Genomic DNA, 19,277 nt, shown 5'->3' on the forward strand with positions numbered 1-19,277 from the left:
ATTATAATATTTATATTGCAAAAGCCGAGCCGCTAATAGCGCGCCTTGCTTTGCTGTAATTCTACAAATATAAGAAGAGCTTCGGATATTACACAAAAATTATGCTACAAATACCCATTCTGTTTAGGACTTGCAGATTCTGTGAAGAGGAGGATGAAACACCTATTCACCTTCTCCTCGACTGCCCTGCTCTACTACAGGGCAGGAACAGGCACCTTGGTCGCCACGAATACTCGTCCACAGAGGAAATTCGTGGCACCAACCCCAACCATATCGTTCAATTTATGAGCAGTATTGGGTTGGGGACGATACTCTAGTGCGAAGGAGTCACAATAGATCCTCATGGGTCGCAGTGACGTCAGGGCTACAGAGACCTGCCTTCTTTAAAAAAAAATTACCCAAAAATGTTTGCAAACTGGAGTTCTTTTTACGTTGGTCAATAAAGCGTGGGCCGTGGCGGCCGGCCAGCGCGGGCGCGCGCCAAGTGCGAGCGGCGCTCGGTGCCCCTAGGACCGCGGCGCCCGTGTGCACCGCACACGTTGCACCTATGGGAAAGACGCCCCTGAGGGGAGGGTAGGGATGGGAAGGAAAGGGAATAGGGTAAGGGATTGGGCCTCCGGTAAACTCACTCACTCGGCGAAACACAGCGCAAGCGCTGTTTCATGCCGGTTTTCTGTGAGAACGTGGTATTTCTCCGGTCGAGCCGGCCCATTCGTGCCGAAGCATGGCCTCCCATCTCCCACGTATTTTTTAGTTTAGTAAATAACATTATTATACTCTTGAATTATCCTCCTGAATTATCATGCTGCATGATGAAAAATGAGCGTTCATCATGCAGCATGTAATTCACGTAAATGAATGGTCATGCTGAATTACCGTGTACGGGGTACTTAAGAACAATAGTACCCTTAGTTACGCAAAATATGAAAGTAAAAGGGAGGATTCACAATATTTTATTAGAAATAGAGAACTAAAGACAGAATATAGCAAAAATAAACACATCGTAGCAATTAGGACATGAAGATTAATTACCTGTGAAATGTACTTATATTTTTCAGGATTATTCTTATGATTTACACTGCAAATACTTGCAGCACAAGTCACAATTTATACCTAATATAATAATATTTATTCAAAATAACAAACAAATTGAACAATATATTGGAAATACCGAAAGGGCATAAACACGACTGACGACTTTTGACGACCTGTCAAATGAAAGTGGTTACAATTTTCATTAGACTGCCTCTCTCTTTTCATCTTGTTATAATTCCATAAAGGATTTTCTTCTCTCTTGCACTCTTTGTTGGTCTTTAGCATTATAGGTTTATGGTTGTGATTTATGAGTTTTAAAGTTTTAGTTTTTTTTTTTTTTTTGTCTTAATTAACTGTACTACTGTTGATCTGGATTAATTGTTTCTTTTATTTTGTGTTAAACATAATTTAATGGCACTGCTGGGTATAGGTGATTATAATATAATTATTAGTAGATTTATAAAATATTATATTATATAATTGGTATAGTTTTGTTATATATATTTTTTATTTATTTATATATTATTATAATACTTTTATGACATGGATATTTTTAATTATTCGGACAACAAAAGTGATGCACCAGACTTCCTTTCTTTGTCCTCTAGCGACAGCGAGGACAGTTATTTAAGCGCAACTTTCGTTCCTCTTAATGAAAACCTTAATATATGTTATGTAATGTTTACTAATAACTTGAAACATTTTAACGTTGTGCACATTAATGCTCAGAGCATTCCAGCACACTATCCCGACTTACTGGCCTCCTTTGGTGGAACTTGTCATGTTGATGCTATTCTTGTATCGGAGTCGTAGCTCAAACCATTCTTCCGTCTACAAGCTACTGTTTGCCTGGGTTTAAATTGATCCGTAATGATCGCGTGGACAGACAGTACCTTAGATCAGATTTAACATATACTGTTCTTAGTTCGTCAGCTCAACCTCCGCCTCCTGATTCACCGGAGTATTTATTTGTTGAGGTACAGTTAAGTCTTATTAATAAAATTCTCCTTGGCGTCTGTTACTGTCCCTCATCACAAATGGATTATTTTAAAGTCCTCGAACAAACTTTAGAATTGCATACACCTAGCTACTTGCACACTATCATCATGGGGGACTTTAATACCTGTATGGCAAAAGATGACTCTAGGTCTAAAAAACTTAATTCTGTTCTGAATGGCTGTAACTTACATTTGCTCCCCCTTAATCCTACTCATACCTTTCCTGGTTGCTCACCATCCCTCCTCGATCTCATTGTTGTGTCGTCCCCTAATCTAGTTGATAAGTATGGCCAATGCTCTGCTGAGATGTTTTCTTATCACGATCTTATTTATGTATCATATAGCTTGCGACCATAGACTTAATATATACTGTCGTATAGACCACCTGACAACTCGAAAATGCGTGACCATTTTTGATCTGTCAATGTGTGCGTGTGCTAGTGATGTATATTTTACTATACTACTCGAACGGACTAAACTATCGATAGCAAAATACTATACTATCGATAGTATAGTATTTTGCTATCGATACTTTAGTCCGTTCGAGTTATTTTACCTGAGTTTCTATAAGAAATAAATAATATGCAATTTTGACAGATTTGTATTTCAAATTAGGTATCATAAATTTTAATTGGCAAAAAAAGGTGACGATTGAAAAGTAGATACACATTTTCTTTTGGAATGATTTTTCAATCGTCGTATATGTTATGACATGAGGTTCTTATAGGGGTAAATAATATACACTTAACACATTATAAAGTTACTTATTTATTACTCAAGTAAAATCTATCTGGTAAATCAGTCCTTACATTGAAAGTAAACGTTGAAAGTAAACAACACACATAGTATATTATATTTTATTCTTAAATTAAATACATATTATAAAATATCATAATATTTTTATTACAATTATTTTGAACCGACTTCCAAACAAGAGGAGTCTAGACGTTCGCCTGTGAATATATTTTTTATGTATGTTCAACGATTACTCCGCCGTTTATGAACCGATTTTCAAAATTTTTCTTTTGTTGTACATTGTGTTGTTTCGAGTAGGTATCATGTTCACAAAAGTGGTGGTCTGGTGATGGAAACAATGAGAAATCGAGGTGACTCCTTGATATTCAAATGGGAACATATGGTCCCAGAAAACGTTCAAAATCTTTCGATTAATAAATTTAAAAAAAGTAGTCAAAGAACGTTTTGTGCCAAAGCCAAAATGATTTCATAAACGATGGCACATCTTGGGAGTAGAATGCTGAATGACTGCTTGCAAGGCTACTTCTACATGACTTACAATTATTATGTATCTATCTATGTTTACATTGTATAATTTTTAGTTACAGCATTGTAAATTTTATTTTAAAAGATTATCTTTTTCTCACTTTTTTTGGTGAAAAGTGGGCGTGCGAGTTTCTTACGCCGGTTCTTCTCGTCGGCTTAGTTCCCGAACCGGTGGTAGGCACCATGTATTCTGAAAATATATTTTATTTTAGATTTGTTCAGAAATAAAGCAATTTTGATTTTGATTTTTTAAAACACCAACTGTAAGTATAGAAAACCTTAAGGACAGCTAAAATGAGTAAAATAATTATTTTTAAACAAAAAATTAAAACCGACTTCCAAGGTAATGACAATAGTAATATTATACTTAAATGAACTAAAAAGTATTAAATAATTCTTATTCTGTACTCAGTATTAATTCTGTTCTCAATCTTCATTATTTTGCAATCGGTACCAGCTAACCTAATCGCCAGTTCTCTGACAGAATAGGTATAACAGCAACTTATATACTTAGGACTGGTACCGACTTCAAAATTATGAAGATTGAGTACAGAATAAGGATTATTTAATACTTTTTAGTTCATATAAGTATAATCTTAAATGAACTAAAAAGCATTAATTGCTTATAATTGCTTATTTTTAATAATTGCTTCAGTAACAAGTGCAACAGTATGTCAAACTTACTGGCACAAATAAAGTTGGGATAGCTCCTTTAACCAAAATAGTATTTATTCTATTTTTTCTTTAAAAAAATTCAATGAAATGTTTGCTACATATTGTTAAATTTTTCTTGGGATTCCAACCAACACGCCCAATTAATTTCAGCCATTTTCCTCTTATTAGAGGATCTTGAGGGAATCTGTAAAACAAATGATTATGATATATAAATATAAACCTTCCTCTCGTTTTAGAGTTACTCTATATTATAGTAGTTATAATATATTAGCTATATTATACTATACTATATTATATTAGTTAAAATAAGATAATATATCCTTTTTAGTACGGCCGCACATTTTCCGAACTTCTGATCACAAAAATTCGGACGCCCCGCCCCGCTCATACATTTTGACACGTCAGAAATTCTTTTAGTATGATGGGTCTATAACAAAATATATGAACAGAGTGCGTTCCGCCGGGCGTCCGAATTTTTCTGATCAGAAATTTCGGATAATGTGCGGCCGGGTTTAAGGTGATAAATATAAAGGTAAATGATTTTTATTTTAGATTTATGTTATTGTAAAATATCGATAAGCATATCGATAAATTTGATTCAAGCACTAGCGTATATGTAAAAAAAATTGATGAAAATTTTTTCTTCAAAATTTGTGTAATATAGGAACAATAGTACCTTTAGTTACGCAAAATATGAAAGTAAAAGGGAGGATTCACAATATTTTATTTGAAATAGAGAACTAAAGACAGAATATAGCAAAAATAAACACATCGTAGCAATTAGGACATGAAGATTAATTACGGGTGAAATGTATATTTTTCAGGATTATTCCTATGATTTACACTGCAATCACTCACAGCACAAGTTATTATTGTTATATATAATAGTATTTGTTGAAAATAACATACGATTTAAATAATAAATTGCAAATACCGAAAGGGCATAAAAACGATTGACGACTTTTGACGACCTGTCAAATAAAAGTTGTTACAATTTTCATTAGACTGCCTCTCTCTTTTCATCTTGTTATAATTCCATAAAGGATTTTCTTCTCTCTCGCACTCTTTGTTGGTCTTTAGCATTATAGGTTTATGCTTGCGACCACCTAAACCTAAAAAGAAAGTACTGTTACAGAGGAACTTTTCTGATGTAAACGTCGATAATTTAAAAATTGATGCAAATAATATTGACTGGTCTCCTGTTTTTGATGCTGGCCATTATGACGAAAAATTAGTTGCCTTTAATACACAACTAACGCAATTATTTGATATACATGCACCAGTCAGGCCAGTTAAATTGAAGCAGTTACCTGCTTCTGAGGTAACTGCTTCAATTTAACTGGCCGTTATTTTATTAGTGTTTTATCGAATACCGAGCTTTGCTCGGTATTCGATAAAACACTAATAAAATAACATTTTCTAAAAATGATTCCTAGCTAGATCGATGTATCGCCCCCGAAACCCCCTATATACTAAATTTCATGAAAATCGTTGTAAAAATACAAAAATTGCTCGTTTAAAGATAAAAGATATGATAATATAACGTAACATATTACGGTATCCATACTAATATTATAAATGCGAAAGTGTCTGTCTGTTACCTCTTCACGCCCAAACCACTGAACCGATTTTGCTGAAATTCGGTATTCGGTATGGAGAGGATCTGAAAGCTTTGATAAGGCAGAAACATGCTGCAAAAGCAAAATTTAAACGGACTAATTGTAGTATTCAACGGGAAAAATATATAAAAATAAGGAATCGCTGCAATAAAATGTGTAGGGATGCCCAGCGTCGTTACATCCATTCCTCCGTTGAAAATGGAAATCCATGTAAAGTTTGGAAGTTTTTAAGAACACTTGGGGTGGGCAAAAGTGCTATCGACAAGAGTTGCCAAATTGACGTCAATGTATTGAATAAACAATTTTCTTGTGCAACTAGTTCAATCAATCTTACCCAGAAGTCCTGTACACTCGATCTTCTTGCCAATTTACCTATGCCTGATTCCTCGCCCTTTGTATTAAGTGCTATAACTGCGGCAGATGTTAAAAAACATATTGCATCAATTTCTTCAAATGCCGTTGGCGATGATGGAATCAGTCGCAAGATGATCATCCCTATTCTTGACTCTATTACTCCTGTACTGGTCCACATCTTCAATCACTGTATAGATACATGTGTTTTCCCCAGTGCTTGGAAGGATGCTTACGTTATCCCATTACCAAAGACCTTTAAGCCAAAGTTGGTGTCTGACTTCCGTCCCATCTCAGTCTTACCTTTCCTCTCTAAAGTTTTAGAATGGTTGATCAGTCACCAGCTTACCAACTTTGTAATTGAAAATAAAATTCTAAGCTCCTTTCAGTCAGGTTTTCGTCGGGGGCACAATACCACTACGGCATTGATAAAAGTCTCTGATGATATTCGTTATGCTATGGATAATAAACTGCTAACTATGCTGGCGTTGTTAGACTTTAGCAATGCATTTAACTCAATCGACCATGTCATTTTGTTGAGTTTGCTAAGGTCTATCAATCTATCTCCAGCAGTAGTTTGCCTAATCCGTAGCTACCTTATTGGTCGACGTCAGAGGGTTAAGTTGGACGATTCTATCTCTGATTGGGGCTCTATCTCTGCCGGTGTTCCACAAGGAGGGGTCTTGTCCCCACTCCTTTTTGCCATTTTTATTAATTCAATTACGGGATCCACTTCTTTACTATCTCATTTATATGCTGATGATTTTCAAATTTATACCCATACCTCACTGCTCAATCTACGTGATACTATTAGTTATTTTAACAGGGAATTAGAATTAATTTATGACTGGAGCAAGCGCAATGGCCTGGTAGTTAATCCTATGAAAACACAGTTAATTATTATTGGCAGCCCTGGCCTTGTGTCTAGGATTGACTGGAACAGCTTGCCTCCCGTACGCTTAGATAATGTAGTGATTCCTTTTAGTAAGTGCGTAAAAAATTTAGGTGTTTATTTTGACGACACATTATCTTGGTCTCATCACTTAAAAGAAGTTAGTAAAAAGATTTATGCTACCTGGTTCTCTGTCTGTCGCCTGCGTTACCTCTTACCTATTCCAACGAAGATAAAGATGGCTGAATCTCTATTCCTGTCAATTCTGGATTATGCTGATGCTTGTTTGACTAATATCACCGAGGATCAATTAAATAAGCTCGAGAGACTTCAGAATCTTGCAATCAGATTTATCTTTGGTTTGAAGAAATTTGATCACGTTTGACAATTCCGAACACGTCTTAAGTGGGTGCCCATACGTTTACGACGAGATGCCAGTATCCTATCTCTTGTTTACTGTATCATATATAACCCTTGTTTACCTCTATACCTCAAGGAAAAATTTTTATTTCTTATCATCTAGAAATGCCCGTGCATCAAACCAAATATTACGGTTCCTCGTTTGTCGTTACCGGTGTAAAGCTCTGGAATTCGTTGCCTAAGCATGTCAAAGTTGCAAAAACGTTAAATTCATTTAAAAATCTGGTCAAGCTACACTATTTAAATATTTGTAAATAATTTATGTTTATGTTTCAAGTTCATGGTATGTCCGTGTTGTACTATGTCATAAGTCATTATTCCTATTATTATAGTTCTATAAATTATGTATATTGTTTAGTATTATTTTGTGATATATATATTTGGTATTTATGTATAGTATTATTGTATATATATGTATATTTATTTATATATTTATAATAATATAATATTTGTAATCTTTTGTCTGCGCATGCACACTTATCTCTTCCACAATTTTCACCTTCGCTCGTGGTTGCCTGGAAGAGATTGCTACCTAGTAATAAGGCCGCCATTGTGACACCTATGTAAAATCTTGTTTAAATTGTTTGTATTCTCTATGTATTGTGTGCACAATAAAGAATATTTGAATTGAATTGAATTGAATCTCGAGCTGTCAAACCAAACCGAAATTGGTTTTCATCTGTGTGAAAAATATGTGTACTTATACACTTACACAAGAATAATTGAACATAAATTCTATGACATTAAATTGTCAACGTGCGGCACGTGCCGACTGAACGTCAAAAAAAGAGTGCTGCTGTCATGTATCACAGGTCTCTTTTTACCACGCAGTGTTACTGATAGTGACATCTCTCTGGCTCAGGCCTTTGTTTCTCTATTCTGCTAGGTATATTAACTTTATGACCATAGACTTAATATATACTGTCGTATAGACCACCTGACAACCCGAAAATGCGTGACCATTTTCGATCTGTCAATGTGTGCGTGTGCTAGTAATGTATATTTTACTATCGATAGTATAGTGTTTTGTTATCGATAGTATAGTCCGTTCGAGTTATTTTACCTGAGTTTCTATAAGAAATAAATAATATGCAACTTTGACAGATTTGAATTTCAAATTAGGTATCATAAATTTTAATTGGCAAAAAAGGTGACGATTGAAAAGTAGATACACATTTTCTTTTGGAATGATTTTTCAATCGTCGGATATGTTATGACATGAGGTTCAAGGGGTAAATAATATACACATAACACATTATAAAGTTACTTATTTATTACTCAGGTAAAATCTATCTGGTAAATCAGCCCTTACATTGAAAGTAAAAGTTGAAAGTAAACAACACACTATACTAGTATATTATATTAATATTTTTATTACAATTATTTTTAACCGACTTCCAAACAGGAGGAGTCTAGACGTTCGGCTCTGGATATATTTTTTATGTATTTCGATTACGATTTTCAAAATTTTTCTTTTGTTGTACATTGTATTGGTTCGAGTAGGTATCATGTTCACAAAAGTGGTAGTCTGGTGATGGAAACCATGAGAGATCGAGGTGACTCCTTGATATTCAAATGGGAACATATGGTCCCAGAAAACGTTCAAAATCTTTCGATTAATAACCTTCTTGGGATTCCAACCAACACGCCCAATTAATTTCAACCATTTTCCTCTTATTAGAGGATCTTGAGGGAATCTGTAAAACAAATGATTATGATATATAAATATAAACCTTCCTCTAGTTTTAGAGTCACTCTATATTATAGTAGTTATATTATATTAGCTATTATATTAGCTATATTATACTATACTATATTATATATAAGATAATATGGCCTTTTTAGTCCGGCCGCACATTATCCGAATTTCTGATAACAAAAATTCGGACGCCAGAAATTCTTTTAGTATGATGGGTCTACAACTAAATGTATGAACAGAGTGCGTTCCGCCGGGCGTCCGAATTTTTCTGATCAGAAATTTCGGATAATGTGCGGCCGGGTTTAAGGTGATAAATATAAATGATTTTTATTTTAGTTTTATGTTATTGTAAAATATCGATAAGCATATCGATAAATTTGATTCAAGCACTAGCGTATATGTAAAAAAATTTGATGAAAAATGTTTCTTCAAAATTTGTGTAATATAAGAACAATAGCACCTTTAGTTACGCAAAATATGAAAGTAAAAGGGAGGATTCACAATATTTTATTAGAAATAGAGAACTAAAGACAGAATATAGCAAAAATAAACACATCGTAGCAATTAGGACATGAAGATTAATTACCTGTGAAATGTACTTATATTTTTCAGGATTATTCTTATGATTTACACTGCAAATACTTACAGCACAAGTCACAATTTATAATATAATAATATTTATTCAAAATAACAAACAAATTGAACAATATATTGGAAATACCGAAAGGGCATAAAAACGACTGACGACTTTTGACGACCTGTCAAATGAAAGTGGTTACAATTTTCATTAGACTGCCTCTCTCTTTTCATCTTGTTATAATTCCATAAATGATTTTCTTTTCTCTCGCACTCTTTGTTGGTCTTTAGCATTATAGGTTTATGGTCTAGACACTCGGTAGCGTGTGAAGCCAAGTTCAAATTAGAATTTTTCTTATCAATCATAATAGTCAGGGTTCCCTAGAACATTTTTTTTATTACTATCAAGCTATTATTTTGTGAGCAGATTCATTTTGATAAGACGAACTATTACCTAATAAAATCATTATGTAGATAGGTACTTAGCGTATCTATAACCTTGTACTATTATCTATTCTGTGCTATAACTTCTAATTTGAGACTTCATTTTAGAATAAAAAACTACTGCTCTGTAGGCTCTACCATAATTCCTTAGATTAATAATTCAATCATTAATCTAAGCATTCTAAGCATATTTTGTTACTCGTATTACTTACTTAATGCCTACGACTAATAAAAACTACTTAATGCATTCTTATTTATTAGCCAATTTAATCCCTATTTTTTGCTTATACTTTATCTTTTTATATTATCTTCAAAAGTTATAATAGTAATTAATAAACAGATAAAAAGAGATACATGAGCCTCTTCCCAAGACGTTCACTTAATCGCTTCTTTGTAGTAGGTATCGCGTTAAAAAAGTATGGAGATGACATAACATGATTCGAATGTCGACTTTATTTTATCGAACGCTTATGTCAATTTCATACTTGTGATCGGCGATTCATAAAGAAGCGACAAAGATGGCTAGGGTCTCAGTTATAGTAGACTTGGGTCGATTTGTATCATGTCGATGAATAGTTTTTCAAACTTTCTCGATGTTGTTAATACGTGGTCGTTTAATCAGTAGAATTAACTAGTAAGTTTCTAATGAACCTTTTCTATCGACAATTTATATAGTCATTAATTTTCCTTACGCGTTTTCTTCAACGCCATTATAAAATACATGTAAAATATTCGTTATTAAGACGGTTATATTAGGTAATGATTAATCAATCACTGATAAGATAAGGATGTAAAAGTTTGATCTATCAAGGAAATAAGTTCACAGCCAAGACGGTAGCTCTACGTTATTTGGTTGAGTTATATCATAATATATTATGTTATATCATGTCAATGTTAGTAGTGATTAAAGGCTGGGCTTTATATAGAGTGTCAAGTTAGGGCTACTTATAAGAGGAGTAGTCATAACTGATCATAATGGACTTGAATATTTTGCGTCGCGATGTGTGATAGTATAATAATAGGCCAAGTGCGAGTTGGACTAGCGCACGAAGGCTTCCGTACCATTATAGAGCAAAAAAAGTTGTATTGGAGCCCCCTTGGTTATATATTTTTAGGGTTCCGTACCTCAAAAGGAAAAAACGGAACCCTTATAGGATCACTTTGTTGTCCGTCTGTCCGTCCGTCCGTCTGTCAAGACCCTTTTTCTCAGGAACGCGTGGAGGTATGAAGCTGAAATTTATATCAATTACTCAGGTCTACTGTCCCTTGAAGCTGTGAAAAAATCAAACTTCTAAGCCAACGCAATCAAAAGATACAGCCGTTTATGCCGCAAATTTTCGACACTTGCAAGGGAATCAAAACCTACAGGGTGCTTCCCGTGAACTCAGAATCTTGAAATTTGGTACGAAGCAACGTCTTATAGCATAGATAAAGGAAAAATTACGAAAACCATAAATTTTTAGTTACATCACATAATATATTTTTTTTTAATAATTTTAAACTTACTACCCATTTCCTCATAAACGCGTAGAGGTATTAAATTGAAATTCATACCAAATACTCAGGTCTATAATACCTTTAAGCTGTAACAAAATCAAACTTCTATGTCAACGCAATCAAAAGAAACAGCAATTTAAGCTGCATATTTTGAAACTCGCAAGTACTCGCAAGGGAATCAAAACCTAAAGGGTACTTCCAGTCGACCTAGAATCTTGAAATTTGGCATGAAGCAACGTTTTATAGCACACATAAAGGAAAAATTCCGAAAACCTTAAATTTTTAGTTACATTACAAAATATATATTTTTTAATAAATATAAACTTATTACTTTTTTCCTCATGAACGCGTAGAGCTATCAAGTTGAAATTCATATCAAATACTTAGATCTAATTGCCTTTAACCCGTGAAAAAAAAAAAAATTCTAAGTCAACGCAAAAACGCAAAACGCAAAAGTACAACCATTGATACCGCATATTTTGAAACTCGCAACTACACGCAAGGGAATTAAAACCTAAAGACCACTTCCCGTTGACATAGAATCTCGAAATTTGGTAAGAAGCAATAGCTTACAGCACAGGTAACAGAAAAATTCCGAAAAGCTTAAAATTTTAAGTAGTTATACCACCAAAAAAATTGTGATTGTAAACATAATTGTAGTTACAGCAATGACCGCGAGTTATTATACTACGAGTATGTATGGGGAGGGCAACATTTTTCAAACGGCAAAGACGACCTCACTCATCGTCATTCAATCCCGATGTTTTGGTGAATGTAGCTGTATAATCTAAATGCGTCCTAACTGCTTAAAGTGTTATACTTATAATTAAATTCAATGACATATGTGTTAATATAAAATAAAGGATTACTTAAACGATAAAGAGATCTTTGTCTTAAATTTATGCTCCTCCATCTTTCCCCATTGTAATGTTATGAATTTCATTTTGCAATAAAAATACCATAGTTATGACTCGATTGTCGTAATGAACGAACTTTGTAAACCTTGCAGGTTTGTACGGAACCCTCGGTGCGCGAGTCCGACTCGCACTTGGCCGGTTTTTTTTATTATTAATTATTAAAGTATAAATACAATTGAGTATTTTGTGAACATTTCAAGTGCCTTCCTATTGCCTCTATCTACTAGCGGCTCTTGAAATACAGCCTGGAGACAGACAGACGGACAGAAAGACATCGAAGTCTTAGTAATACCCATTTTTACCTTTTGGGTACGGAACACTAAAAAGGCAAAACTGAAATGTTACATAGGTACTAATTAAACCTCCTAAAATAGTTTAAAAGCTTAGGTTTCGAGTTTTTTAAACAACACTAACAGCATGGATGCTAATAAATGTTATTATAAATTTTAGGTGGGAAGACTACGCGGTGTAGCGGAAACACTACGAGCGAACGCGGAGGCGTGCGCGACTCGCGTCCGCGAAGCGCAGGAGGCGGCACAAGAGAGCGCCACCGCGCTGACAGCGGTGCGGGAAGCGGAGCGGAAAGAGCGAGACGCAGCTACCGAGGCGCGCGCCGCTCTAGCTCTAGCACACGCGGAGTTACGCGCGCTTTCCGCCGCGCCACCGCCAGCACCGGATCCTAGACTAGATGAGCTCAGACAGGAACTGACGTTGCTGCGGACACAGAACAAATGTAAGTTTTGACCAAAACTGTTGCTAAAAAGACAAGACGTGAGATTGAAGAACAAAATATGTGAATCATTTTGACCTAAAGTCACGTGAGTCATGACTGATGACTAATGAGTAATGAGATTGGCCTTTGCACTATTTAATCATACTCTGTCATACTCTAGCTTCGAGATCAATTTTTAAATTGGCAAGAGTTTCTCGATGAGGGAACCCATAACACATAATATATACCTTAGATTTAAATAAATTATAAGCAAAAAACTTTTTGAAAAAAAGCTTTTATTTAAATACTTTAAAAAGAAGAAAATAAATTTCCCCTTAAAAATTCTAACTATTAAGTTATAACCTCAATATATTATACAATTTGCATTATAATAATAGCTTGTCGCGTGGTTTGTTAATAATCTAGTAAGTGCCAATTTCACTGAGTAATACTTAATTAAATATTGACAGATTGTTAAGTCTCGCGACAAGCTTTTATAATAATGCAAATTGTATAATATATTGAGGTTATAACTTAATAGTTAGAATTTTTAAGGGGAAATTTATTTTCTTCTTTTTAAAGTATTTAAATAAAAGCTTTTTTTCAAAAAGTTTTTTGCTTATAATTTATTTTTTGTTTTTTAGTTAAATCTCTGACTAGATTTCTTAAGTCTGCTTGATTGTAGTTTGTTTTGTTTCAAGAATTTGTTAAAATATGATTAACTTAATTTAAGTCTTTTAAGAAATCGTACTTAATTTTACGACTAAAAAATTAAACATCACTTAACAAAAATGACCGGATTCAACCAGGCATTTTCTAATGCCCGACTTGATATAACAAGACAAGACACGACACGACACGACAGGACACGACAGGACACGACACGACACGACACGACACGGCACGACGCGACGCGACACGTCACGACACGTCACGACACGACACGACACGACACGACACGACACGACACGACACGGCACGACAGGACACGACATGACTTTTCAATTTACTCTCAGTAAGCCATTTTCTTTGATACCCATATTGCAGAAGTACTTAAAAATAACTATATTCCCTATCTTAGATGAGCCTCCATATTGGATGTAGAATGACATTACATTCGTTTCCGAGTTACTTTCAAAAAGCCCTTTCATTTAACATCTATATTGTAGGACTGCATAGAAAATAACTATTTCGCCATCTTGGATGGTCGGCCATATTGGATTTAGAGTGATGTCACATACAATATCATGTATTGTCATTCAAACTAAACGTGCCTGCAAAATTTTAGCTCGATTGGTTAAATATATCTACTTCAAAATTGAGTTCCAAGATTTCACCCGAACATACATACTTACATACATACAGAGCAAGTTAAATAAAAGCTTTTAAAATAAGAGGATTGAACATCTGATGCTCAATTTTGAACTGACTTCCAAAAAGGAGGAGGTTATAATAAATGTCCGTCTGTATAACCTCTCGATTCCAGGAAATATCATATTATCGTCTGATTGTGATCTATCACTAAAGACCGTCGGCGGATTTTTAAAATGTTGTATATTTATCGAGTTATTAAAAAAAACTAACTTGGGGATGATTCCGCGCCGTCCTTTTTCACCTGGCATATGAAAGACCGGCGACCGGGGTGTGATGTTTTTACTTTTTGGGTTAATCCCCCTTTTAATACTGCGGCCGCAGATGCATCTATCGTCACGAAGCTTTGTGCTATGAGACGATACCATTGGACGATACCTGCACGCAGATCGTCTCATAGCACGATAGTATATAGATAGATTTAAAAATCGAAGACTGTGCCTTTGTACTAAGAATATTATTACTATTTATGAAACCTTTTCTTTCCAGCATTGACAGAAGCCCAAGAGGAGCTCCAGGCGCAGATACTGACGCGTGGTGTGGAGGAAGGCAGGAGTCTGCTCGACGGAGTCAGCGGCCCGCTAGTCGCGACCAACTCTCTGGCACACGAGCTGTCGCAGATGAGTGATGATGAGGTAAATAGAACTATACGTACCAACGAACAAGTGAGGCTATTCGATATTTCCTTTGCCGCCAGCAAGCTTAGCATGGCTACCTGTGGTGGCTACAGTAGAAATGCGAAAGAATAGAAACGCTGACAGTTTTTGCGGACAAACTGACAGATTTTCTTTGTTAATCTATCACTTTGTCTACTTTACTGTAAGAATAAACCTTTCTTTGGTGGCCATGCTTATTGCTTAGTCTGCAGGTGGGGCTATATGTAGCGTAGGGTCTTTCGTATCAAGCTGTCATATGTCACGATATAGCTGTCATATTATGCCTGTTTGGCACGACAATCAACACGAAAGACCCTTTGGCTACATAGCTCCATCTGGTGACAAATGAACTATTGAAAATCCTCATTGATTCTTGGGCAGCAGCCAGACGATGTAACCCATCCAAATTACAAAGGTCCGCCATCTGCCTATGCATCTACTTCTCTGATACCTAGTTGTTTAGTTCGGACAAAGCTATAATATTTTAACGTTTGTATCTAAATGCATAAACGGACAGAAAGAGAGTGCGGACATAGCATAATATGCACTTACGTTTTTTCCGAAACATCATGATTAATGAGCAGGTGTTTTATCGCTTTGTCATCTCATCCAAAATTGCATTTCATTAAAATCACAGCTTGATAACCACAGATTTAAGAAGTAATTGATAATCATGCAGGATTTAAAATTATTACTAAGAACTTAGGCCCGTATAAATAGTCAGTACTTAAGATGCGACCCGGTCTCAAGACGCGATTCGTCTCTGTGATTGGTCCAAATTTTGACAGCCAACCGATCACACAAAACGTGTCTTGAAACCGAGATGCATCTAGTACTGACTATTTATACGGGCCTTAGAGGCACTTACAAAATTACTTATAATGATCACGGGGACAATAAACAGCTGTTGTTTTAAGTGCATATTTCCATTTGGCAGCTCATTTACATCTATTTTTAACATTTAGTATGCTTAATAGATTTAAAAGAAATCATGGCTTTGCTTATAGATGCTATATTTGATAGGCGAGTAATATATTTATATTATGTATGCATTTTTGCAGCCCGTTGGTAGCACACAATCTGATCACAGCATAGAAATGGAAAAGGTACGGTTTTTACACTAACTGCATCCATCATCATTTTTGCATGAAAAACCATATTACTTAACCATAATATAGAGTAATTAATGGACAGCTGCGATTCAACTGCAAAACGAACTAGAAAGTTTAAGAAATATAGTTTTTCTTCTTGCACGCTCGTTTGAGTGTGTGGTCTATTCGTACGTATTTTTTTCGTTTGTCGTGTTTTTTTTAAGTTGTACAAATGAAAAAGAATATTCTATTCTATCCTATCGAGCGGGATTGCTCTGTCCATTTCTCATAAGCCTATCATAATACCACCTATCCCATGGCTCAGAGATCAGAGACTCATAAAATAACAATAACAATGTTTGCCCTATAGCTCAGAGCAATGATAGTCATTGCTATGAGCCCTAGAAATTAGAATACAAATAAGTGGCGCCATCTATGAATGGCGCAAGGAATCACAAAAGCGAGCGCGGGAATTATAAATTTAAAGAGTTATAAAAATATTATTATAATATTTAATGACTCGTAGACAAAATATTATGCATAATCGCATAGCATTCGATAAATAAAATACTAATTAGTCATTAGTTCATTGCTAATAAGGAATAACATTAGATAACCAAAATAACACTCGCATAAACTGCACAAAATTATATTGCTACGTGTATTTAATGTATTAATCAGTTTTGTGTTATATTTTTTTCTATCTTTAATTTTTACTAGGAGAATAGAAACACCATAAGCAAATATGACAACTTTACTGAGCAAAATAGTTATAGCTAAATTTATCTGGTTGAGCTAGTTGGCCTAAATACTATATTATTCCAACTTCATCAAATATCTTATTATTTTACAGTTGCAGAAAGCTCTGAAAGTACAACAAGACGTGAACGTTCAGCTGAGGAACTACATTGACGGCATACTGTTGTCCATAGTCGAAAACTACCCGCAGCTACTCGAAGTCAAGTATCAAAAACCCGACGTTAAGTCATAACAATCATAATAAAATATTAAGTGCACTATAAAATTAAAAACTTGACCCATTAGTAATAAATTATTTATACAGCGAATTATTATTATATTTATTATTATTATTATTATATTTATTATATTTATATTATCACCTTTACAATCCATTAAACTACAATTTAGCATATTACATAATAACAAAAACATTTCATTAGGTACACTTTACAGGAACATTGGCAGCCGTACTAGTATTAACTGTGTCACAGCCGCCTGATGTACTTACTGGCAGTAGGATATATCTGGTTGTCTCTGTCAAACGCATTGGAAATGTCACTTGATAGATAAAGACAGCAGATCTTTAACAGCTGTTAGATATCTTTATTAGTAAGTGGGTTACTGTTTATTAGGGCCTTAATATAAGGATAAGTTGATAAAATCAGCAGTGATTTTGCACGATCTAGAATGTCAACTTCAAATTAATCTACTTCTCGTAAACATTATGCTATTTTTTGCATTTAAATTAGCTTATTTAGACCAGTAAATGCAAAACATATCAATAATAAGACAATAATAGAAATACTGCTTACGAGAATAACAATTTACAAATATTACTTATTGGTTTATCCTATCATAATAATTTTTAATTAATTATATTGTTTAATTTGTGGCTTTTGAAAATATTGACATAGTTTTTTAAATATTTAAGAATACCAATTAGGATAGATTACTAAACATCTCCATTCTCCACTAACTACGTACAAACTTTCGATTCCAGGAAAGATAATATTATTCACGTAACATTATTAGAATTTATATTATCATCCACCTAAATTTAACTTTATGGGTTGCTATTATGTATTTCAAAAAAATAGTAGTAGAGTACTAATATCCTTACTGAACTCGGCGAAACATGGCGCTAGCGGTCATTGACTCCCTGTCAACAACTTGTCATTTTCTATACAAAGCCGCGATTGACAACATCTTATGCGGGCTCCACACTCGCGGCGCGAAAGCCCGCGACGGCCGCGAGCCGTGAGTGTGGAGGGTTTCGCGGATTCGCGTTCGCGCTTCGCGGCTTCGGTATCGGTTTTTTGGCCTGCGACATTTTGATAAGCGCACTATTTAAGAGCAGCAGCAACAACGACTTCAAAGTCCATTTTACTCAAATGCGCGAATGTAAATGCGAAGATTGCGAGTCTAGAGGGCCGTATTAATATCTGCGTCGTTTTCGTGGCGCGTAGCGCCCGTGAATCGCGGCCGCAATTAGCGCTGCGAGTGTGGAGCCCGCTTGACACTTAATTGTCAATTGCGGTTTTTAAAGAAAATGACAAGTTTTTGACAGGGAGTCAATGACCGCTGCCGCCATGTTTTGCCGAGTTGAGTATAGGTACTAGGAATTGTTTCTTTTATTATTGGAAATTTCGTTTATAACTTTGATAAAAACATTTTTATTGAAATTAATTGAGTGTCAAAATTATCAATAAATGTTGCTATCAAAATGAATTGTTATGAATTATAATTATGAATTAAAAAATTTATTGTAATTTTAGCCCAGTTACATTACAGAGTCCCTTGCTATGTAAATATTGTGTATTTAATCTATGATATAGTTTTTGTATGTGTTCCTTTATTTGTAGTCCATATTTAAATAATAAATTTTATTATAATTTTATATTTAGATCTGGTGTTATGAAGGCCAGGCCGTCCATTTTCTGCTTTACAGTGGCGGTTTTAGGTAGGGCCGCATGAATGGGCCTTCGCATACTTCCGTCCTTGTTTACGCAGGCGCGGTCGCAGCCTAAAGTTTTGGGGAGGGTCACTCAGTAGTCACTTCACATTTTTTTTATCTGCGCCTTCGGACGGTTCGGGGTTCACAGCAGCTGTCTAAGGTCGGACGAATTGGTGGTTAGGGGATATCTAGAAATTTCCTTTTATTATTTAGCATGATTTTGAGATGTTTCAATTTTACCTTTGATTTTGGGGGGGGTCATGTCCCCTGTGACCCCCCCCCCCCCCCCCTTCGGACCGCGCCTGTGTTTACGTAGCTTACCTAGCGAACATCGTTCGTGTTTAAAAT

At 35.0% G+C, this 19,277-nt stretch overlaps 1 protein-coding gene across 1 annotated transcript; it reads left to right on the top strand.

Moving 5' to 3' along the window:
• The first annotated feature begins 7,089 nt into the window (after window positions 1–7,089).
• On the top strand, window positions 7,090–17,295 carry LOC121738330. The gene is made up of 5 exons (XM_042130307.1): window positions 7,090–7,230; window positions 12,855–13,137; window positions 14,977–15,122; window positions 16,205–16,249; window positions 17,088–17,295. Exons 1-5 carry the CDS (start codon window positions 7,090–7,092, stop codon window positions 17,223–17,225), a joined length of 753 nt encoding a protein of 250 aa, XP_041986241.1. The 3' UTR covers window positions 17,226–17,295.
• Window positions 17,296–19,277: the final 1,982 nt, after the last annotated feature.

Source organism: Aricia agestis, chromosome Z (assembly GCF_905147365.1).
Source record: "Aricia agestis chromosome Z, ilAriAges1.1, whole genome shotgun sequence".
NCBI lineage: Eukaryota > Metazoa > Arthropoda > Insecta > Lepidoptera > Lycaenidae > Aricia > Aricia agestis.

What these genes read in the sequence shown, in the direction of transcription:
- LOC121738330 (XM_042130307.1), top strand. Translation starts at nt 7,090, where the DNA reads ATGGCTGAATCTCTATTCCTGTCAATTCTGGATTATGCTGATGCTTGT. An exon ending in CGCAGATGAGTGATGATGAG is followed by an intron (nt 15,123 to 16,204) that starts GTAAATAGAACT and finishes GCATTTTTGCAG; the next exon opens with CCCGTTGGTAGCACACAATC. An exon ending in ACAGCATAGAAATGGAAAAG is followed by an intron (nt 16,250 to 17,087) that starts GTACGGTTTTTA and finishes ATTATTTTACAG; the next exon opens with TTGCAGAAAGCTCTGAAAGT.